The sequence below is a fragment of the Diaporthe amygdali genome (genome assembly GCF_026229845.1).
Source record: "Diaporthe amygdali strain CAA958 chromosome Unknown NODE_57_length_265687_cov_63_683457, whole genome shotgun sequence".
In the NCBI taxonomy this organism is placed as follows: Eukaryota; Fungi; Ascomycota; class Sordariomycetes; order Diaporthales; family Diaporthaceae; genus Diaporthe; species Diaporthe amygdali.
Window position 1 is genome coordinate 219,879 of NW_026517077.1, and position 23,805 is coordinate 243,683.

General features: G+C 41.6%; 8 protein-coding genes across 8 annotated transcripts; 3 read left to right on the plus strand and 5 right to left on the minus strand.

The window, feature by feature from the left end:
- Window positions 1-270: 270 nt before the first annotated feature.
- J7T55_009482 (uncharacterized protein) lies at window positions 271-483 on the minus strand (the record flags this gene model as incomplete). The annotated part of the gene is made up of 1 exon (XM_053135667.1): window positions 271-483. The coding sequence occupies one exon, from the start codon at window positions 481-483 to the stop codon at window positions 271-273; it is 213 nt and encodes a 70-aa protein (XP_052986742.1).
- Window positions 484-917: 434 nt separating this feature from the next.
- On the minus strand, window positions 918-3,075 carry J7T55_009483 (uncharacterized protein; the record flags this gene model as incomplete). Its single annotated transcript, XM_053135668.1, has 4 exons — window positions 918-966; window positions 1,085-2,528; window positions 2,592-2,877; window positions 2,932-3,075. 4 exons carry the CDS (start codon window positions 3,073-3,075, stop codon window positions 918-920), a joined length of 1,923 nt encoding a protein of 640 aa, XP_052986743.1.
- Window positions 3,076-4,387: 1,312 nt separating this feature from the next.
- J7T55_009484 (glycoside hydrolase family 61 protein) lies at window positions 4,388-5,251 on the plus strand (the record flags this gene model as incomplete). Its single annotated transcript, XM_053135669.1, has 3 exons — window positions 4,388-5,017; window positions 5,114-5,143; window positions 5,195-5,251. The coding sequence occupies 3 exons, from the start codon at window positions 4,388-4,390 to the stop codon at window positions 5,249-5,251; spliced, it is 717 nt and encodes a 238-aa protein (XP_052986744.1).
- Window positions 5,252-5,614: 363 nt separating this feature from the next.
- J7T55_009485 (uncharacterized protein) lies at window positions 5,615-8,077 on the plus strand (the record flags this gene model as incomplete). Its single annotated transcript, XM_053135670.1, has 5 exons — window positions 5,615-5,659; window positions 6,219-7,041; window positions 7,174-7,312; window positions 7,375-7,677; window positions 7,750-8,077. 5 exons carry the CDS (start codon window positions 5,615-5,617, stop codon window positions 8,075-8,077), a joined length of 1,638 nt encoding a protein of 545 aa, XP_052986745.1.
- Window positions 8,078-8,317: 240 nt separating this feature from the next.
- On the minus strand, window positions 8,318-9,586 carry J7T55_009486 (uncharacterized protein; the record flags this gene model as incomplete). Its single annotated transcript, XM_053135671.1, has 1 exon — window positions 8,318-9,586. The coding sequence occupies one exon, from the start codon at window positions 9,584-9,586 to the stop codon at window positions 8,318-8,320; it is 1,269 nt and encodes a 422-aa protein (XP_052986746.1).
- A 1,030-nt stretch (window positions 9,587-10,616) lies between these two features.
- On the plus strand, window positions 10,617-12,414 carry J7T55_009487 (mino-acid permease; the record flags this gene model as incomplete). The annotated part of the gene is made up of 4 exons (XM_053135672.1): window positions 10,617-10,981; window positions 11,031-11,181; window positions 11,238-12,135; window positions 12,191-12,414. 4 exons carry the CDS (start codon window positions 10,617-10,619, stop codon window positions 12,412-12,414), a joined length of 1,638 nt encoding a protein of 545 aa, XP_052986747.1.
- Window positions 12,415-12,580: 166 nt separating this feature from the next.
- Window positions 12,581-14,719, minus strand: J7T55_009488 (mfs phospholipid transporter git1; the record flags this gene model as incomplete). Its single annotated transcript, XM_053135673.1, has 8 exons — window positions 12,581-12,879; window positions 12,933-12,992; window positions 13,065-13,425; window positions 13,501-13,742; window positions 13,804-13,819; window positions 13,892-14,017; window positions 14,141-14,410; window positions 14,552-14,719. 8 exons carry the CDS (start codon window positions 14,717-14,719, stop codon window positions 12,581-12,583), a joined length of 1,542 nt encoding a protein of 513 aa, XP_052986748.1.
- Window positions 14,720-16,993: 2,274 nt separating this feature from the next.
- J7T55_009490 (uncharacterized protein) lies at window positions 16,994-18,132 on the minus strand (the record flags this gene model as incomplete). The annotated part of the gene is made up of 2 exons (XM_053135674.1): window positions 16,994-17,415; window positions 17,577-18,132. The coding sequence occupies 2 exons, from the start codon at window positions 18,130-18,132 to the stop codon at window positions 16,994-16,996; spliced, it is 978 nt and encodes a 325-aa protein (XP_052986749.1).
- Between the last annotated feature and the right edge of the window lie 5,673 nt (window positions 18,133-23,805).

Genomic DNA, 23,805 nt, shown 5'->3' on the forward strand with positions numbered 1-23,805 from the left:
GGACCCGTGTCATCTTGTAACATTGTAACATAGCAACGGTGGCGACGGGAGCCCACCTGGCCTTGGACAAAAAGTGCCACGGCAGTGCCTCCCCCTTCCAACACGCAGGCTGGGTTGTGGAGTTGATTTGCCAGCAGCGAGCCGGTCTTGGGCCCCTTTCAGCATGCCAGGTCGCCGACCCAGGAGCGATATCTTGACAACACCCTTAGACCTGCCCTGCTTCTCAACAGGGGCCATGAGTCCCTCAGTCGCTGTGGTTTTGATACCTTCTTATGGCGAGAACGAGGTCTCCAATACTTCATCATCACCCTCTATGATCGCCTGCACAGGCATCCAGTGAGCCGGGGTGAAAGAAGCCTTCATCCAGCCCGAGTATATCTCGTCAGTTCTTTTGTGAGTTTCTGTGGGCTCGTATGAGATCACGGTGTCGCCACTCTTGGCGATCTTGGGCGCTTTTTCCGGGGCGTCGCCGGGCCATTTCATAGCGTTGTGTAGGCAATCACGGTTCTAAGAAATGAGGACTTCCTCTACACACTACATAGCCTTCGATCAGTGAGGGGGCAACTTGGTGGGCCCCCGGACTGTACTATGCTCAAGCACAACCTCAACATCTTCCTGCTCTTGAGCAGCCGCAGTGATAAGTATAGCTTGGCTGACTCACTACTTAAAAGCCATAAATCATATTATAACAAACTTTTATACAATAAACAAAGTTTGATTTGTTATTAAAAATAGATCATTAAGACTGAACATTATCACAGGGCACATGAGTAGGTTGATGGTTCCAGTAATTAAAGGGAGTCTTATCTAAGGGCTACAAAGTCAAGATACCTTATCGACATGAGGAGCAGACCTTTTTGGAAAACCTAATCTTAAGAAGACCAAAGCCCCAGGGGCCCGACTCGGGAAGCGAGAGCTTAGATATCAAAGTTCTGTATGTTGAGATAATGTCGTTCTTGTATGTAACTGTGGAGATGAGATTGTCACCGCCGCAAGTCTTCAACTAAATTCCATCAAGACTAGGTCAAGTCAGTATTCCAAGCAGTTCAACCCTCAAGTAGCTAAGACCAGAGTCAGGACTCACATAGCTCTTGGTGCAAGCCTGGCACCACCAGCCGCAACGGTCTCAGCATACGGCGGCTCGACCACGATGTAGTCTTTGATGACGGCAGAGCCGTTACGCAGAGCGGCCACCTGCTCGCTTGTGCACGTGCTGGGGTCGAGGATGTAGCAGAAGTCCTCGTACTGTGGAGGCAACTCGTTTCGGATGGCGAACGTGTCGGACGGTCCCTCGGTGCCGTATGTCGGGTCCGCTGCCGTGTCGATCTCGCCGGTAGCGATGTCGCGGTTGAAAAGGGCCCGGTTGAAGATGCGGTAGGCCGACTCGGGCTGGTAGGACGGTACAGCATGTCCGGCCTGGTATACCCTGATGAACGAGAGATTTCCGTACTGCCGCACCTGGCCGCCTTCATAGCTGGCGTTGGTCAAGAGCGGCTCGTAGCCCGCTGCGGCAAAGTTCTCCTGGTCTGCCCATGGGATGGCTAGGGAAACCTGCTCGCCGCCGATCCAGTTGCAGGCGAAGTCTCGGTCGCCGTAGATCAGCGAGACCTTGATCCCGCTGTGCAGGAGGTATGCGATGTCCTCGATCCAGCCTGGGCGGGGATAGTCACCGATGCCGCGGAAGGCTGACGAGGATGCCGACGAGCTGCCGCTGAAGTTCAGTGGGACTCCGAGGCCTGCCTGGACCCATGGCTGGTTGAGATAGCCCGGGGTGAAAGGAGGCGGGAACAGCGTTGGGTCGACTTGGGTCACGTCGTAGTAGTCGCGGCCAGATATGTCGAGGTACGGGTCTCGGACATAGTTTGTACAGAACGTCTCAGCATCCTCGCAGATACTGTTGACCGTAGCATTGATGCCAATGTTTTCAGGATCATAAACCGCAGAAACCTCGCGACAGACGTCGATCCGATCGCGGCACCCGCCCTCGCGGTAATACGCATCTACCATGCCTTCGTAAACCGTCTCGTTGACCGTCTCGATCCCATATGTATTGTTGAACGCCATCTCCGGGTACGATGGCCACTGGACCCGGCGGTCGATACAGCCGTTGACGATGAGCAGCGTGTCGAGGTCTAGGACGTACCTCTCGCCCTCAGTACCGTTCCAGGTGCCATTCTGGATCTTCTCGTTCTGCTCCTGGAAGTAGGCCGCGAATGCCGGCCCGTAGCGCCCGCCGTAGGACTGCGTCGCAATGCTAATGCGGTTGTCGTTGGGGTGGTAGCCCGGGAATTCCTGGAACCAGACCTGCGAGAAATGCCATAATGCAATGGCGGCGTTGCGGCTGCCCCAGCTCGTTGTGTTGCGGTTCCCGCTCGCGTAGGTGCCTGTCTGGAAGGTTACATTCTGCTCCGGTATGGGATCTGAAGTATTCAGGGTCTGTATGCCGCCGAACAGGTCCACGGTGACGTTCCGGAGGGAGTCGTACGAGAACCCAACCTGGACTGGCTGATCAATGTAAAGCATGTTCACTAGGCTAGGTGAGCAAAAACCCTAGGAGAACGAACACACAGGATATATAGGAGGGTACCTACCATTGTCGTTCCATGACCACTCTCTGAGACTCGTGGAATTGGAGTCCTTGTTGATGTAGCATGGTCCATTCTCATTAAAAATACCCGGCATAGAAGAGCTCCCAGGCCCGCCATTCATCCATATGGACAGGGGCGCATTTTCAGGGTCATTCTTTGCCTCAAAGAACCAGAAGAAGGTGTTTATAGTGTAATCTTGCTCCTGGCCCACGCCTTCGAGGGTCCCAGGAGGGAGATGGATGTAGCCAGCATACGACTTGACTCCTTCGGTTGTCTCGCAGAGACCAGGCTTGGTCTGTCAGTCTACCGGTCATTCAAGATGAATACAGTGTTCAAGACGCACCTCCTTGTAGCTAATTGTGATGTTCTCGTCAAACTTTGACTCGAGGAACGTCACCCCATCAGGCGTCGGAGGGAATTGGCCCAATGACAGCGTAAACAGAGCAGCCGTACCAGCGAGAGTCCACAGAGACGGAGAGGGCCACATTTTGCAAATTGAGCGCGAAGTCTGCCAAATGTTCACAGAAGGAAAGCATCAGGCAGCATAGTCGCGCCGCGAGGATGTCGACCGCGCCGACAATCACATCATACTTATCGAAATTACCCTCCTCAGGGATCCCAAAGATAAACTGTCTCCGTACCTGTCCTATTGGCAGTACTAGACCCACCAGGTAGCACTTTGCCAAGTTTGGCAGCCAAAGTGACTTTCGGTGGGAAAGTCAATAGTTTAACCTTTGGGGACCCTGAGGACGTCGGTGTATTCACCCCGCTCGCAACCCACTCGACCTTCCTTCTTCGGAGCTTGGTATACATCATCAACTGCTTGTTCGCGATTATGTAAACAGCAGAAAGGTTACACTGCCAAGATGTCTCGCATCCAGCTTGCGCGGAAGCCGACTCCGGGCTCTGACCCGGATTCGATCGTACTTCGGAAGCGATACGACCCACGACTCGGGAACCCGAAACTTTCGGGCCGTGTCTGTCACGGCCGTGGCGAAGCATATTCAGCGCCAATCCTGACTACGAGCGAGAGTCTAGATAATGTAACTGCTTATTCCAATCACTTCAATCACTCTGTAACCATGCAGTGACGAGGACCAAGCACCAGCGAAGGGGAGGGATCTCGATGGAGCCGAACGTCCCCGTCCAAACCCTGTGAGGGATACCAAACTCGTTCTTTTTGAGCGAGGACTCTTGTAACGGGCAAATTCGCCGAGTTTAACATACAAGAAAATTCTACCATTAAGTGTTTCTTCAAATCAGGTTTTTCAAACCCTCATTTTCAGCCCTCCCTTCCTGTGGCCCATCGGAGTCTGATTCCCATGACTGGCCGCCGGTCTACGCACCGCTGTAGGAGCTTTGACCAATATGATCGTATTTACCCGCCTGATCATCTGATTTCCAAGCTGACTGTGTTTCTCACAAGGCTTCCCAACCGACGCTTGAGGTTTGGAGAGCCAATTATGCCGGGACTCTTCAGTCTAATGCTATGACTTCCACAAACATCACGGCTGGTGCCTCGCCGCCCTGGCAGTCTTGGCTTCTGGGCGCCTACCAATATATACAACAGCCAGCGCTGCTACGGCTCGAGACTCCGAGACCAAAAGGGTCATCTGCCACGAAATGCCACTGAATAAAATACTGGTCCTCTATGAAGGGTCTCACTTATATATACCGTTGTTATTGAAGTCGATACTGGGAAGGCCACCTCGCAAAATGCGGACGAGCAAGCACACTCGATCTTATTCTTCTAGTAACGCGCCCGCCCTTCGTTTTCAGTGACTTCTATCAAAACTACCATGAAGGTCCTCATTCCTATCCTTGCCTCCTCCCTGGCGAGCGCTCACACCATCTTCTCCTCACTCGAAGTCGGCGGCACCAACCACGGTGTTGGCAACGGCGTGCGCGTGCCATCGTACAACGGCCCTGTAGAGGACGTGACGTCCAACTCCGTCGCCTGCAACGGGCCTCCAAATCCGACAAGCGCGACCTCCAAGATCATCGACGTCCAGGCCGGCTCCACTGTGACCGCAACGTGGCGTTACATGCTCAATACTGGCGGCACTGCCCCGAACGACATAATGGACTCCTCGCATAAAGGCCCAACCATCGCCTACCTCAAAAAGGTGACGGACGCGACCACTGACTCAGGCGTCGGTGGCGGTTGGTTCAAGATCCAGGAGGATGGCCTCGACAACGGCGTCTGGGGCACCGAGAAGGTCATTAATGGCCAGGGAAAGCACCAGATCAAGATCCCGTCCTGCATCGCACCGGGTCAGTACCTGCTCCGCGCCGAGATGATTGCCCTGCACGGCGCCAGCAATTACCCCGGCGCACAATTTTACATGGAGTGTGCGCAGATCAATGTCGTTGGCGGGACTAGCTCCAAGACACCTTCCAACATCGTCAGCTTCCCTGGTGCTTACAAGGTAAGTAAATCGTCCTCGATTTCCTTTTTGTTTTATAAATTGATTCCTTCTCCCATGGGGGAGACTATGAGGCGCTAACTGCCTGGCTATACATAGGGGACTGATCCAGGTGTCAAAGTCAACATCGTGAGCAAATGTGAATTCCTTTTATTGGCCGTGGCTGACACAGACACGCAGTACTATCCGCCGCTTACATCTTACACCATCCCGGGTCCCTCCATCTTCACTTGCTAGATCCATGACCCGGTCAGACGGATGAAGATATTCCTAAATGGAGGGATTTCCAATTGTGGTCAAAGGGCAGATCCGATCGTATACACTCGCTTCCCAGGCCAGGGCTGGCAGAACTTCGGTACATACATTGTTCTTGGACTTAACCCGGACTTACTTTTTACATGGATACATTGCCACAACTGTCAATAGCGATGGCAACAAAATAAGATTACTCAAATATGTGAATTTCACTTGGCGGACTTGCGGCGGCCAGCACGGTTTTAGACAGACCTTGAACGAAGACTACCATCTATCTGTATCATATTGTTAAGCCCTAGTACCATTCACATTCCAGAGCGTTTCAATCCAGCGACCACAGTCATCATGTCCGCCGAGCGAAAATACGCCCAGACCCTTGAATCGACCAAGGTGAAGGAAAAGCAATTCTTCCTGCTTTAAACGGTTGAGTGAGCACTTGAAAGGATTTGGCTAAGACCTGTAATCCACATCTCCAAGCAGCTTTACTACAGCATGTGTTCATGTTTTCCCGATGAACGTCAAGATCATAAATCTTTTTTATCATTGGGAACTGGGAGCGATACACAACAGTGAATGGACGAATGTTGATGGTAGTGATGTGCTCGTGGTAGGAGGCTCTCTAGAATCCGGTACCCGGGTGGGTGGGCCACTGACGGCGTTCGAGACTGACCCCGCAATTTACCGTGCACCCGGTCGCAGGTCATAAACCTGAAGTGATGTTCACAGGAGGCACCTGACTCACCTGGGACGATGACCTTATCAAAGATAATATGTCGTCAGAGCCCGTCAAGAGAATCTCGTAATACTACATCCCCGAGTCCATGCTATAAGGAGTCTGTTCATTGACAAAGAGAGATAGATGCAAGAGATGCCAGTACCGAAAGGCACTGAAAACCCCGCGACCCGTGTTGCCGCTCGATCTCGCTGACTCGGTGCTCTCTGCTTGTAGCTGAAGTGCTCACGCACAGAGCCGTGCCAGAATTGCGCCACGGCTGGACAGGCTTGCGAGTATCGCGAAGTCGACCGGAAAAGGCGGCCTGCTACCCACGAGTATGTGGTCAGTCTAGAGAACAGGGTCGCATGGCTCGAGTCGTTCATCGGCAAGCTTCAAGCAGCACCGACCCAGGAGCGCGACGACATGCTGCAAAGTGTATCGTTTGGCGATCATCTGCCAGCCCGACAGTCATCAGCATCGACGGTAAACCTGGACAAAGGTGACAATGGCGGCCAGAGGCGTGAGAGCACTGCCAATCTCCAACTCGACCTCGAGGGCTCACTCATCTATCACGGGCCGACAAGCATCTATCGCGCACACTCTGGCAAGCCGTCGACGGGCAACGCCTTCAGCGACTGTTCGGCTCTATCGAAACATCCCGTCGACTCCGATACCAATTTCGAGTACGTCGCGGCACATTTCGGTATCAATTTGCACGATGAGCTGGTTCATGACGCTCTGATGCAATTCTTCAAATGGCAGTATCCCCACTTCATGTTCATTTATCGTGAAGCGTTTCTGAGAGACCACTTCTCTGAACGAGTCTGCTGCAAGTATTGGTCTTCGGCTCTACTATTGTCTATTTGCGCCCTGGGGACGCTGATGTCACCTGATAAGCGGCACCGGGAGTCAAGTGCACAGTTCTTCTCTGCGGCTGAAAGCATTCTTATCGTCTCCGGGCTCACGAGGCCCTCTATAGTCACCGTGCAGGGGTTTCTCTGTTTAGCATTCTATGAGATTGGACGAGGGAATCTCTCCAAAGGCTGGGGCTTCTCGGGTACGTGAATTTCAACGTCATTTATTGCCATTGTACCAATAATATTTTGGAAAGGTATCGCCTTTCGCATGGCGCAGGATCTAGGTTTTCAAAAGGACCCAAAACACTGGGTATCCCACGACTCGTCTTTAGCGACCGAAGAGGACTTAGAAATCCGCAGGCGTATCTTCTGGGGCTGCTATTCTTCGGATAAGTTGATCAGCCTCATTCTCGGGCGGCCGGTGTATCTCTTCTACGACGATGCAGAAGTTGAAGCCACCAACAGACTCCCGTAAGCTACGGTCCTCCAAGGCTTCTATAAAGTGGATAAAGCTAACAATTCACATCGCCCAGCGATTTCCCAGAGATGGGGCCTTGGCTGCCTGCTGGATTCGCGGATGACGACGGGGGCTTGGGCGCGGTCAACCCACTGATTCCCTGTTTCAAAGAACAGATTCGCCTCTCCCAGATCGTCGAGAAAATGCTCTCCAAATTGTTCTCCACAAAGTCCAACCTAGAAGGCCTTGGACGTCAGTCGTGCCTAGACAGCCTCAATATCGAACTGTGTGGCTGGTACGAGGCGTTACCGGAGTGCGCGAAGTGGAACAAATGGGAGCCACCAAGCACACCCCTCAGACCAAGCGTAGCCGCTCTTCAGTAAGCGATTCTGACTTGCTTTATATCGCCCACGAAGTGTGGTTCAGAGTAGCATTAACACCTGCCAAATAGCCTTCTGTTTCGTAGCATCCGCATTGCACTCAACTTTGACCACGCGACTTCAGATAACATAGGAGAGGCTTCAAAAGAGAACGCCCGCAAGGATTGCGTGTCGTCGGCGCAGGATATTTCACACATCGTGCGGAAATATCGTAGCCAATTCGGACTTGCACATAGCCCATTAATGATGATTTACGGGATTGTGCAAGCCGCAAGGACGCTGGCGGTATTTGGCACGCCGGAAGAGGCTCAGTACCTGTTGCTTTCCCTCGACGAGTGCTCTTCTGCCTGGGCTCTAGCTCATCGGGCGAGGGCTAGATTGAGACAAATTGAGATATGAGGACAGTTTTGCCCAATCAACTACTATCTTGTCTCTACTCGCTGCGGCTCGTTGGGTATTGCCATTGTCCTATTGAGCAGCAGACCGCATGCCGACGCTATTGAGCTTTTTGCGACTCGGGTGACCTCTCATCTGCACTTCCAAATTATCGGTAGGCATAATTTCAATGATATGCGCAACAACTTCCATTTACTTGTTTCATTACTGCAATGCGAGAAGTATATGTGCAAACAGATTAATCTACGGCAAAGGAAGACCTTGATCAACCCCAGCCCTTAGAATAGTTGCAAGCTTTTTCACGTCCGAAGACTTATTATAGAACCCAAACGAGACCCTGATACCCAGACGATAGGGCGTAACGAACACCCCATTTTCCATCAACAGATCCATCCATCTCGAGTCATGCAAATTGAGGATGTACAGGTGAGGTGCATGCTCCTTTCTGGTGGAAGGCCCAACGATACTCACTCCAAGAGCCTCGCACTCTTCTCTCAGCGCATCACCAAGATGGTAGAGGTGCTCTTGTACACGCCTTGGGACCATGGAGTCCAGGTAAAAAGTCAAAAAAGCCTTTGCGGCGGCGGTGGCGACCAGGCTGAGGTTCAGGTGTTCGTACCGCCGCGCCGTCGAGTGATACACGACTTCCTCTGAAGGAACCAGAAGATCGGATCGGACATTGCTAACGGCACCGTAGCCAGCGATTGGGGGTGCGGGATCATGTTGCTTGATGAAATCCGGGTGCACATAGAGCGCAGCGAAGCCCGTTGGGCAGTTGAGACCCTTGTGCAGGCTGAAAGCCCCCGCCGAGATACCCAGGGCTTGAACATCAACTTCGGCAAAACCAACTTGCTGGGTAAGGTCTGCCAGGACATGGATGCCGCGAGGCCTGAACGTCCTGCAGATGCCGGCGACGTCGTTCCACTGGCCGCTGTGGAACATGATGGAGCTGAGACCGATCGCTCGGGTACGGTCGTCGACGTAGGGTGCAAATGTCTCGGCGTTCGCGGCGGTCACATTGCCAGTCTTTTGCGCCTCTGGGATGGTGGGCACCTGTCTGACTTCGAGACCAGCCTTGCGCAAAGTCATCCATCCATACACATGGTTCGGATGCTCAGTGTCCAGGACAACCACGTTATCGCCGGGTTCGAATTTGAGGCTTCGAATAAAGTATCCCAAGCCCTCCGTTGTATCGCGAGTAAAGGCTATGGAGGATGGGTCTGCATTGATGTACCGTCCTATCAGGGCGCGGGTATCCTCGACGGCGCTTTGCCACTGAGGCTTGGGGTGAGGGTTGTAGAGCGCATCAGAGGCAAACTTGGTGATGGCACCGTGAATAACTAGGTTGGAAGGGGGTTGGTAGGACGCATTGAGATAAGTGATTTTGTCGTCAGCTACAAGGGGGACGAGGGACCGGAATGTGGAGAAATCGGCTTCTGTGGGAGGCTGAGTGACCGCCTTGGTCAGAGCCGGAACATCGTCCACGTTTTCTTGAACAGCGCTTGGCGACATGGTGAGTATGTTGGGAGAAAGTGAAAAATAAGAGTTAATTTGGATGGTTTGACTGAGGTTCTGGACGCGGAATTTGTTTCTGCTGTGTTCCTGCCAGCTTTTATCGTTGCACGACACTCCTAGATCGGCGCAAGTATAATTGTTCCTCCACGGTCGCCTTGATATATCTCATTGCTCCCGACATCGTGCGACGCGATGACATCTGCCAATTTGTAGCTCATGGAGGCTGAAGTCCGTCTTTAGTACTCCACGGACGGACGTTGCATTGTGTGTGGGGCGTTACTAGGAACCATTGCATGGAATACACTGTACACGGCACGAAGCTTCACTCACACGGGTAAAGGCCAACAGCTGGCGCATCAATCATTGATCTTGAGACTGATCCTCTTAGATAGCTTGGAATCATGTGATGGGGTGGTTGCAAGGTTGGTCCAGAAGATCTTGTGATATTGTACTAGGAGACGGACTTCAACCTCCATTAGTGGATCCAGGATCGACAAGAGAGGCCCTGTCCCCGCGCGTTGATTGGAGCTCACTTCGTGCCAGAGTCTTACATACAAGATAGTCTGGTGGTCTATCTCTCCGCTGTTGGTCTTATTGCTTTCTCGGATTCCGTCTGAGCATACATTCTCAGGGAGATCAGAGGTGAAACGTTGACTTCTCGATCGAAAGTCACTTTTACTACTCGGGTGGGCGAAGAGAGACTTTGTGAGTCTAAAAACGCCCATGGAAAGAGTACAAAAAAACAATCTTGAATGCGTCGTCAAAATGTAGCCCTTGGAAGTGAAATGAAAGTTTTAGTGACATGGTCGCTAGGTCTATTCAGGCTCTATCTCTATCTAATCCCAAATGAATGATGCCGGGGAAATTCCGCTCTCTTTCTCCCTATCTCGTCTGGGGTGAAGTATAAAAACTGGTGCCCGGCCCTGGAACACAACGCGTTCAAGAAATATGGCTTTGAAGCAGGAATCTTATTTCTTATCAACTTCTTGAGACACCACAGGTTGCTGGTGGCCTTTGATACCAAATTATGAATAACGACAACATCAGCAAGTATGGCAAGTCTGCCAACGGCATCGACGCGGATACCTCCGCTTTGGAAGCCACGGCTTCCAATGCCGAAGGGACCTTTGTAGAGACAAACCAACTGAAGCGGGAGTTCAAAGAGCGCCATGTGTCCATGATCGCCGTTGCTGGAGCCATTGGCACTGGACTCATCATTGGTTCAGGTACAGGCCTGGTCAGGGGCGGACCTGCGAGCCTTTTGCTCGCATACTCCATTATTGGTGCCGTGGTCTTCTTCATCATGACAGCAGTGGGAGAGATGTCAACGATGCTGCCGTCGGACAAGGGATTCGCCGGATATGCAACTAGATTTGTTGATCCAGCTTTGGGGTAAGTTGACGATAGCCTCCTACAACTAAACTTAGCTGACAGAGCCCAGGTACGCCACAGGCTGGAATTACTTTCTCAAATACGCGATTGTCCTTCCCAACAACCTTACAGCCGCCGGCATCATCATACAATACTGGCGCCCTGACCTCGAAGTTGCCATATTTGTGACAACCTTTACCGTAGCAATTATTGCTGTCAACGTCAGTCATACATATGCCGGGAAACCTTTCAGTACAACCACGCTAATCAGGTGCAGGTCCTCCACGTATCTTTCTTTGGCGAGGCGGAATTTTGGATGTCGACCGTCAAATTACTCGTCATCATCATGCTCATCCTGACCTGTTTCATCATCTCCGTGGGCGGCCAGCCCTCCGGCGAAGTGATCGGCTTCAAATATTGGCAAGACCCAGGTGCCTTTGGACAGTACCTCGTCGACGGGCCGACTGGCCGCTTCCTCGGATTCTGGGCTGCCATGGTGCAGGCTTGCTTCGCCTACACTGGCACCGAGGTCGTTGGTGTTGCCTTTGGCGAGGCGCTGAACCCGCGCAAGACGATACGAAAAGCAGTCCGTCAGACACTGTGGCGAATCGTCTTCTTCTATGTCCTGGGCGCGGTCGTGCTTGGTATGTCGGTGCCCTACACGAATGACCTGCTCATCGGCGGGACGAAGAAGAGCACGGGTGCCGCTGCAAGCCCCTTCGTCATTGCAGTGCAGATCGCAAATATTCCCGTCTTCCCCCATGTTGTTAACGGATGTCTCTTGATTTTCGTCATCAGCGCCGCGAACTCTGACATCTATATTGGGTCTCGCACACTGTTTGGATTAGCGCGAGATGGTCAAGCCCCCAAGGTCTTCACAAGAACCTCCAAAAAGGGCGTCCCACTCTATGGAGTTGCTTTCACCGGCTGTTTTGCAACCCTGGCGTACATGAACGCCGCTAAGAACTCTTCTCAAGTCTTTGGCTACCTTGTCAGTTTGGTCACTGTATTTGGTACACTGAACTGGGTCAGTATCCTCATCAGCTACATTAATTTCACTCGTGGAATGAAAGCACAGGGTATTCCAAGGATCTTGATGCCGTATCGGGGACCGCTTCAACCGTACGGGTCTTATTTTGCACTGGGTATCACAATGCTCGTCATCTTCTTCAATGGTCAGTCTCGCCTCGCCAAATCTCTCAAACATATTATTCTGACATCATGGTCTAGGTTACAATGCCTTCATTCCCGACTTTACTGTGTCAACTTTCATGACTTCGTACATCGGCATTGCCATCTACTTGGTGAACATTCTTAGCTACAAGGTGTATGCCAAGACAAAGAAAGTAGAGCTTTCCACCATGGATCTCGTCACCAACAGACTTGAAGATGATGGAAGCAAATATCCCAGTACTTTAGAGAAAGGTGTCTTGTGGATGATGCGTCGGTATTAAAGATTGTAATTATACTGTAGACATTAGGACTAAATTAGTTCCCGGGCGGTCATTACCACGGGCATTCAGCCTTGACTTCCATTCATCCATGGCGCCATTGATGTCAAGAGACGCCTCGACATGTGGTCACCAGCAACAATATCTCACCTCCATGGCAACCTGGTACCTAAGCTGCCGTCTTCTCGCCCTTCGCAGTCTCAGCCGGTTCCTCCACCGAGGTATCGGCAGGAGTGCTCTCAAGAATATCGCCCTTCTTCATGCCAAGCTGGCTGGTGTCATAGCCGTTCGCCTCCAAGTAGGCCCGGTAGCGTGCATCCTCGATCTGGATGGTGTCCTGGCTGATGTGCGGCAGGCAGAATAGAGCGAGGGCAGCAGACAGAACACACAGCGACGAAGAAACCCAGAAAGGGTACTGGGCTGAGGCAACTACGTCGTCGCCGCCGGCTGCCTGGAGGTATGGAAAGACTGAGAAATGTTGATTAGTGAGTGCCGCTCCAACCGATTGCCACTGGACCTACCCCAGGTGCCAACAAATGCACCGATTTTACCAATAGCCGCGGCGATACCGTAGTATTTTCCTTTTAGATTGTCAGCGCACACGCCATTGAGAGAAGAGAAGCTCATTGCCAAGAAAGGAGATAGTCCCTCACCACGTATGCCGGTGGCGCAGGTCTTTGCTGCCAGCAGGCCAATGTTGTTTCCGGGGCCGAACTCGCCCAGTGCGAGGAAGACGCCGTAGACAACAACGAAGCCGCCGATCATGTTGGGCTGAGAGAGGTTAAAGTAGTCACCAGCCATGATGAAGCCAATGACAGCCTGCAAGAAGACGCCGAGAGCAAGTGCGTACCGCGGGCCCAACCAGTCAGAGGCCGGGGCACCGAGCATGGTTCCGGGGATGTAGAACAGGTTGATGACCGTGTTCCAGCCAAAGACGGTGGTAAGTGGGGCCGAATTCTTGTACAAGGTGGTCAGGATGGTGGTGGAGTATATTCCAAAGGAGTAGGCCGAGAACTGCGACGCATCAAGGGGGTTAGGTGATTTACTAGTAGGTCATCGGCACAGCAGACATGACTGAGCGGGACTCACATCATAGATGAACCAGATCAAGCTGACAACAAAAAGGCGCCAGCCGTACATTTTCAGTGACAGCAAGTAGGGTGTTTTGGCATAACGCATCGAGTTCTTGGTGGAGGCTTCGGGCTCTTTCACGAACAGACGGAGGGCAAAGAGAAACATGGGGAACACCACGCCAATGCCCAAGCTGGTTCGCCAGACGGTGCTGTAATGGCCATTGTGGCAAGCGGCGGCGACTACGTATGGCACAAAAGCTGTTCATGTGTTAAAATGATTGTCACACCCTCAAAGAGGTTTGGGAGCAGCTGAACAAACCGCCAATTACGAAACCCTAATTCAGGCAATCAGCAAACAGGAGTCGGTCGGGAAAAGGGGGGGGGGGGGCGAGCGACGCCTTTCTTACCCAGTCAATCATGGTATTGGTGAACATGATGAACCACATGTTTCGCGAGCCCGACTTGATCTCGCCAGTGGACTCGGCTGCGCCGACGCTACCTGCGGGGTACTCGCCTCCAATGCCGATGCCGACCTTTCAAGATGACAATGACGTTAATGGAGGACATATTGTAAATGAGACACGCAAGGAATGCCGTCGGGCGGGGGTGATATATGTAGATATATATATATATATGGGTGAGTGGGTGCTACTCACGAAGAACCGCCATGCGGCTAGCATGTTGAACATGCCAACAGCGTCGCCTTTGTAGTAGGATCCAGCAGCGAGGGCGGTAAATACCAGCAGGATGATTGTCGAGACGAGCAGCGAGTTGGTTCGCGACCAGTGGTCTGCGAGCCAGCCAAACGCCAGCTGGCCAACGACGGTGCCGGCAAAGGCGATGTCGCCGACATACTTCTTGGCATTCGAGTCCGTGTATAGGTCGCCGTACTGCAGGGCAAGGACGGTGGTGACGGACCCGATGACCTACACCGGTTAAAGCCGCCTAAGTTAGCAACCAAGCAAAGCATACTCGAGAGCCGCACCTTGGCACTTGGCACTGGGCACTTGGCACTGCCGATGCAACTAAATACGGGTCGGATAGCGCAGGTATAGCTGAGCGCTCACGTTGTTGATGTATCCGTCAGAGAACAGCCCGGCGCCGCAAGCAATGACGGGCACGATCGCCTTCCGGAACGGCTGGCGGGGCGCATCGACGGCGACAGCGACGGCCTCGGCCTCTTGTTGTGCCGCGACCTCGGATTCGGCCGACTTCTTTCTTCGGAAATTGAGCATGGTGGCGAGTGGCTTGACTCGATGGGCGCCTGATAGAATCTCCAACTAACTGCTCGACCGACTGCGCTCCTGTGCAAACGTCCGAGGGACCGGGGAAATGCGACAAAAGGCGAATGTTGAGGAAGCCAAGGGCGGAGAGACGCGTATTTTGCGAATCAGCTCAAGGATGAAGGATCTCAAAGACAACGACGAGTCAAGAATCGCAAGGGTGTTGATAAGGTATTTATTTGGACGATGACAAGTCCACCGGAGCGCCACACTCAAACGGGACAATCTGAGCCATTCTTTTTGATTCCTCCATTCCCCTCCCCCACTAACCTCTAACCGTATACGTCCAGGGAGGCTGGAGGGTTGGAGTCGTCACTGGTGTAACGTTTTCAACATGAGCAATTTCGCATGTGCAGCTAAATATGAAGTATAACTTACTTTCTGACCGAAATGTATAGCCATGAGAAAGCTATAATTTACTACGAAGATAGGTTCCTTTGTGACCTTTGGAAGCCATTCTCACATTGCCCCCACGCCGGGGCTCGAATTTATGCTGTGCCTTTCAACCTGGTGGGCCTCCGTCCCGCTGCAAGGGATGGGCCTCCGCCCGGCCCTGGGCTCGGATTGGAGACTACATCGATCAATAAGGGTTTTATTCTTAATAATAGCGAACAACATGCATCCCCGTATACGAGTAAGGACAAAAGAAAGAGCAGCCCAGCAAATTATCAGCGGTCTATGTGTGTTCACATTTGGCTGAACGAAAAAGATGAGTTGTGGTATGAGAGTACCCAAGGTGTAACAGACTCTCTGTACTACTCTGGAGATAGATAACACACAACACCATTGGTGTGTGTCAGAAAATGCTACAGTGCTACGGGAGTCTTGTTTGGATAGAAGGACCTGAATATGACACCAATGTTCACTTCCGAAATGTTCTAACTCTGCCTGCCTGACTGCATGCACAATAAAGGTGGTGATGCAGATCTGACTGAATGCCGACGATCATTCAGATCTCGAAGCTGCGGTGCAGTCATTTTCGGTTGCGAGTCTCGATGAAGCCCAGCCTCTATGTTTGACACGGTGTGCATGTGAGTCGACGGAGACCCGCGGCTGGGCAAGTTGGTGATAAACCCTACAGAAGCTTCGATTTCTGGTGGCATTTTATTCGGGATATTTCGCGTTGGGTTGGACGGCAGTGCGCCTGGTCTGAACTACCTAGGTAGCACCAGCTTTCAGCCCATGTCGGAAGACCCATTTCTACATCAAACTATAGCCTGAATAACATTATTTTCCTTGTTTTCTTGTTCCCTTTTCTTTGCACCCAGCCGGGGAAGAAGATTTTCACATCGACTGTATTCGAACACACCAACAAACCTTGCAAACATAGCTCAGGTTAGGTTCAATCAGTGGGTGCCAACTCTGTCTTCAATGTGAGTGACCTTTCAACCTCCCTTTGAACGTTGTCGACAACACCTCTGCCTCCGCTACAACTCGACGCATCTGATCGAGCCGAATCAGCTTCGGGTTTTTGCCCTTTAGCCAATCAGCGAATCCCCCCCCCCCCCATCCGACATAGAATTGGACGCCACCACTATCCACATGGACGACCTTGCTGGTGACTCAAAGGACAAGCCGTACCAGCTGAGCGCGCGGGAGATGCTCGAGACCGAAGACGGACACTTTTTCAGCTTCACCGCGGTGTTGTCCAAGAGGCCTCCTGTACAGATCCTTCTCGCGACCGAGATAGCCGTCGAGCCCGCGAAATGGGGCGAGCTATAGACCCTGACCACACAGGGCTCTCAGCTTCGGGGCCGTATACTGCCCTAACTGTCCCATTTTCTTGCGCCAAGGAAGATGAGATTCGCGCTGGCGCGGACTTTATACCTGTTCGATGTTGAGCCTGTGCCCTATAGTGAACGCTGAGCGGGCCGTCTTCCTGAATGCTGGTATTAGGAAGGGCCACTACACTCATGAGCAGTGGACGTGTTCACTTCGTTGGGATGAGGGCCATTCTTAAGTTTAAGCCGACGGCGCCATGCGGTCATACAGCTACTGCGAGCTCAGATTGTATTCGTCTTTTACCCTAGTGTTTGCAAGCTGCCAATCTTGGATGGAAGCCGTGTAGGCTGGTCCTCGACCCTAAAAACTGGTATGTGGAGTTATCGCAACATTTTTCACCTTGTTCATTTTATCTTCATTAGAAGAATGTTCTCGGATTTCATGTCACTGTCACTGGTTCTAAGGAAGGCTCGATTTTACCTTCCTTGACTCACAATCATTTCTTCAAGATGACCCAGCATTCGCCTCCCTGAATTGTCTTCTCCAGCTCCTGGGATAATCCCTCGCAACCCTGAATTTCTCCGCGTCGGCAAGCACTCGCTTTATCATTTCTTCTCGCCAGCCGCCTTTGGTATCATCCACCCCTATCGGGGTATCCCCTAATCCCCAGGACAAGAAACTCTCAGCCCTGGATCCATCAGATGCCTCTAGCAGGCCGACGGGCACGCCTACAGCCTCCGACCTATCGTCAGAAGCGAGAAAAGCGGAGGTAGAGCAGACCTTGCAGCAATATCGCTGTACACCCGATGTTGGTTGATAGTAGGCCAGCGTTCCAATGAGTGGGTCGGCCACATCCACAGCAGCTTTGAGCTTTGCCATTGTCTTTGGGAACGCGTCGCCATCGCCTTGAGTAACATTGGAGAGATCTAAAAATGTCCAGGGAACAATGTCGTTTCCGAAATGCAAACGCGAAGAGTCGCATACATCAAGATTGGTGATGTGCTTTTTTGTCTTGGGTCGATGAACCATGGAAGTTTCTCGTTCGTCATGGTGGCATAATTCCCGCGATGGACGAGTAGCATGATACCTCTACAGTGACACCAGAGAGGGATGGGTGCTTGTTCTTGCTTCCCTGTGGATCCCGTCAAACTCGAGATCTGAGGCCAGTCCCATGAAAGTTCTTCTCCAGAACGCTCGAGGTAACGTGGGATCTGCTGACCATCGGGATTGGGCTTCCTGAGCCAGACTGTTGCCCCGCCGTCGATGGTATCCTCAACATAGATGTGCCGAGCGAGTCTGATGGTTTCTGAATCTGTATTCTTCAGCGGCCCGCTAAAAGTACCCAGCTTGCTGGGATATTTGCGCGACTCATAGAACATCAGCGTCGAGCATGTCCCGCAGAACCGATACGCGATGTTGTCAGAAAACTGGTATTTGTGAAGCCCGCTCAGGTCGACATCCTCGAGCGGTTGAGGCCAAGTCGTCTCGACCACGTATAATGCTCCAGTGGAATGACGGCACGAGTCGCAGTGGCAGACGTTGCATTCCAGCGGGAGCTTGGATTTGGAAACCTCGGGGCTGAACGAATGTGCTTTGCAAAGACATTCTGCCATGATTACGACTGAGTCCGACTTATCCTCCATGGTTTTATAAGAGAACGTCGAAAAGATAAGTTATGATATAGTCTATGAGGTTTGTTCGGCTGAAGTAGCAATCAAGGCAACGTATGGAGTCTATGTTTATTGGTACATGGCGGTTGACGCTGGGACAGGTGCGTCAAGGCGACATAACAGGTGTCAAATGAGCTTAGGCTTGTTAGCACTACAGTGACTGGCTTATAATCTTTGAAATTTAAAAATAAATGAAAAGTCCATTTACTTAACGGATAAACTTCATTCAGATACATATAAATTATAAAATGAAATAAAAGAATTTGTATTTAAATTATTAAACTCTTAAACTTTTAAATAAATTAATATATTTTATAAGCTAAATTAAAAAATAAATATATATATAATATATTTATTATTAATAAATAATATTAATATTTATTTAAAATAAATTATAAAGCTTTTAATTAATTATTATTTTATTTATTAATTTAATTAATTAAAAATTAATTATAATTAAATTTTTATATAAAATATTTATTATACTTTTAATTATACTTTTATTTTAAATATATATAATAATAAAATATTTATAAATAAATTTTTAAAACTATTTATAAATAATAAATTAATATTATAATAGTAATATTTAATAATAGCGCTTTATTTTAATATAAAAATATTATTAAGTTTTTTTATTTAATATTAATTTTAAAATAAAAATATAAATTAAAAATATATTATAATATATATATATATATATAATACTTATTTTATTTTATTAAATTATTTAAAATAAAATAAAAATATACAATAAAGCTTATTTAATATTTAATTAAATATTACTTTAAAAAAATAAAAATAAAAATAAATTAAAAATTAATATTAAAAATATAAAAAAATTTAATAAATTTAAATTATTTAATATATAAAATATATAAAATAAAAAGTTATTTATTTTATATAAATACTATTAAAGCTATTTAATTAAAAAGTAAATATAAATAAAAAGTTTATTTTAAAAAAATATTAATATAAGTTATAAAGCTTTTTATAATTATATAAAATGTTTTTATATTTTTATATTTTTATAATTTATATATATTTATTTTTAATTTAAATTCTTTTTTTAAAAATTAAAATATTTATTTTATTATATATATATATATATATATTTATTATTTAATTTATAAAATTAATATATTTATTAATTTTAATAATAAGTAATAAAGCTATATATATATAATATAAAATAATAATAATTAAAAGTAATTATTTAATATATATATTAAAAAATTATTTATTTAAAATTAATAAATAAACTTTATTTTTTAAAATATATTATTTAAAAATATAATAAATAAAATTTAAAAACTTTAAAATATTTTTATTATTATTTAATATTTAATAAAATATTAAATATATAAATTTATAAACTTAATTAAATAATCAATATTATAAAATATTTTAACTATTTTAGTATTAATTATATATTTAATATTTGTTTATTTATTAAAAAGTAAAGTATTTATAAATAAAATATATAAAATATTTAAAATAAAACTTTAAAAAATTATTTAATATTAAAATAAGTTTTTTTTAAATTTTTTTAAAAATAATTATAAAATAATAAAAATTAATTTATTATATTTTAAAATATAAATATATGTTTTAGTTTATAAGTTAATATAAATAGCACTTATTTAAATATATATATTATTTTTATTTTTAAGCTAAATTTTATATAATTATAATAAATAAAGTTAAAAATAATAATATAATAATATTATAAAATATAAAATAATTTATTAATAAACTTTATAATTAATTTATTACTTATTAAGCTTATAAATATTTACTTTTTTATTATAATTCTTTTAAAGCTATAATTATAATAAAAGCTTATATTTATATTAAAACCTTTATATTATATTATTATTAAAACTTATTTAAGTTTTTTATTATTTAATTATTAATTAAAAAAGTATTTTAATAAAATATTTATAAAAAAGAATTAGTAACTTAATATATATAAAAATAAATAATATTATAAAAAAAGTAAATTAAAAATATTTAATTTTTAAAATATTTATTTATTATTTTTTTTTAATTAAATTAACTTACTTTTTATTATATAATTAATTATTTAAAATATAAATACTATTTTCTTTTATTAAAAAATTAATTTTCTTTTAATACTTAAAAATAAAAATATTATTTTATAATTTAAATATATTATTAATTTTATTTAAATAATAAATTAACTAATATAATTTAAAATATAATTTATATTTAACTTAACTTAAATCTTTTTTAAAATTTATTTAATAAAAAATTAAAATAATTATATATAAAATATTATAATTTAAATTTAATTATTAATTATTTAAAATAAAATATATAAAATAATAAAAAAATAAAATTAATATTATAATAATTTAAAAATTTTAATATAAGTTTTTAATTACTTTTTTTAAAATAATAATAATAATAATTAAACTAAATATTATAAAAACCGTATTATAGCTAATTTTAATAAATTTAATATTATAATTTTTTTAAATTAATATTTTTAATTAAATAAATAAATAATTTATTAATTAAAACTTAAAATACTAAAATATATTTTAAAATTATTTATTAATATTTTATATAATAATTATTATTTATTTTAAAATATTAATATACTTTTATATTATAAATTTAAAAAAAAGATTATTTAAATAGTTTATAAACTTTATATTAATATTTATTATATTAATTATTAATTTTATTAATTAAAAAGTTTAATAATAAAATTAAAGTTATTTAAGTTTTATATTTATTTTAAAATATATAATAATTATACTATTTATATATTAATACTTTATAAAAATATTATTTATTAAAAAATTAACTTTTTATTAAAAATATTTATTAATTTATTATTTAATCTTTTTAAATTAAATATTTTAATATTTTATTATAAAAAATCTTTATTTATTTAATTTATTATTTATAAAGTTTTTTAAAAATAATAAAATAAGTTAAAATAATAAAAAGTATTATTTTTATTTTATTTAAATATATTAATTATTATTATTACTTATAAATTATATATTTAGTATTTAAATTAAAAAAATTTAAAATTTTATAAAAAATATAATAATATATTTATATATTTTTATTTTAAGTTTTTTCTTTATTAAAGTTTTTAATATTAAATTCTTTTTTTAATAAGTTATTAAATTAATTTTATTAAAACTTTAATTATTTTATTTTATTTTTATAAAATAAATAATAATACTTTAAATAAAGCTTATAAAAAGTTTTAAATATTTTTTATAAGTTTTAATAAATTATTAATAAAAGATAATATAATTTAAATTTTTAAAAGTTTTTTAATATTATAAATATTAACTAATTTAATATTAAAACTTTTTTAATTATATTATATATTTTAAAAAGTTAAGTTTTTTTTATCTTTTTATTTATATTTATTTAAAAAGGATTTAAATAATTAAAATATTATTTAAATACAATATTATAAATTAAAAATACTTATATAAATTATTATTAATTAAATATTTATATTTTATTTTAAAAGTATTTTTATTTTTATTTTTTTTAAATAAAATTAGTATTTTTTAAAAATTAAATTTATAACTTATTTTTATTTTTAATATATAAAAGGAATATTAATTCTTTTTTATAGTATTACTATTTTTTTAATAGTTTTTATATAAATATAACTTACTTTTTTAAAAATAAAAGTAAAAAAAATTTAATTAATAATATAAAGTATTTACTACTTAAAAGCATTATAAATAATTTTAATATATTTAGATTTTTTAATATATATTATTTTAAAACTTTTTTAGTTTAACCTTTTTATAAATATTTAAATTTTATTATTATAATTATAATACTATTATTATAATATTTTTTAATTATAAACTTTTAATATTAATTATAAAATTTTAATTTAATATAAATATAATAAATTAATTAATAATAATATTATTATAATTTTAAATTTTATAAATAATAAAAACTCTTTTTTATAAAAATAAACTATTTAGTTTTACTAGTATAATATAATATTATATATTTTTATAATTATTTAGTAAAAAATATATAAATTAAAATTTACATATATTTTTATAAATGAATACTTTTTTTAATATTCTTATATTTTTAAAAAAAATTAAAATTAAAATAATAAATAATTTAAATAGTATAAAAAAACCTTTTTATAATATATAAAAAAATATAGTTTTATAAATTTAAAAGATTTATTATATTATTTTTACTTATTAATATTAATAGCTTTATTTTATAATAATAAGTATTATTAATTTCTTAATCACTTTAAAAATATAATTTAAAGTTTTTTTATTAAATAAAAGTATTTTATAATATATTTAAAATATATTTATTATTAAATCAGTAATCTTAATATAATATAGCTTTTTAATAATTAATTATTTTTATTTAAATATTTTATATAAACTTTAAATAATATTATATATTAATTTTATTATTTTTAATTTAATATATTAAAGTAATAATAATAATAATATATTTTATTACTATTTTTAATATATTAAACTAAAATAATTAGTAAAAAAGCTTTTTAAATTAATTTTTAAATAAATTTAAAATTAATTAGTATAATAATTTAATTTAAAATATTTTAAAATAAATAATTTTTATAACAAATTAAAAATATTATTAATATTATTAATATTTTAATTTTACTTAAAAGTAATATTAAACTTAATAGCTTTACTTTATATAATAGTATTTTAAAATAATTATAAGCTTATTTTAAATAACTAACTAATTAAATAAAAAAGTAATAATATATAAGCTTTTTTTTTTAAAAAAAAGTATTTATATATTTTAAGCTATACTTTATAAATTATTTTTAAAACAAGGAAATATAATAATTACAACTAATTCCTAGCTAGTAAACCTAATAAGCTAATTTATATTAAAAAGGCGTTAAAAATACTAATATTCTAAATAATATATAATAATAATTAATTAAAAGCTTTATAAATATTCAAAGTAAATATTAAAATTAATTATTAAAAAGCTATTTTAAGCAAATACTATTTACTCAATAATAAGTATATTCTATATAGTTTATCTTTTCAACCCAAATAATTAAGCTTAAATATAATTGTTTTAATTTATAATATTAGCTTAAATAGCTTAAAAATAAATATTATAATTTAAATAATTCATTCCTTATATAAGCTAATAAGTTATATAGCTTAATATATTTTTCTTTTATTATTTAACTATATAATAGCTAGCTTATACTTATTTTTAATACTAACTATTAATCTTACTTTTATTAAAGTTATAATATTATTATCCTTCTTTTAAAGTCTTTACTTTTAAAAATTTAATTTAATTATTTACCTACTTTTATATTTTATTTTTATATAAGTATATTTTTATCAGTTTATTTATATAATTTACCTAATTTCGCTCTTTCCTTTATATTCTTTATTTATTTATTTTAATTATTATATTTAAAGTTAAAAAACCTTATTTTAAAAAAACTAAATACTATTAAACTCTTATTACTTTTATCTAATTTTTAAATACTAAAAATAATATATTTTATTCTTATTATTACTAATATAACCTTTATTACTTTTATTTTAATAACTTTATTTAATACTTTAAGTATATAAATTAAAGTTTATTTTT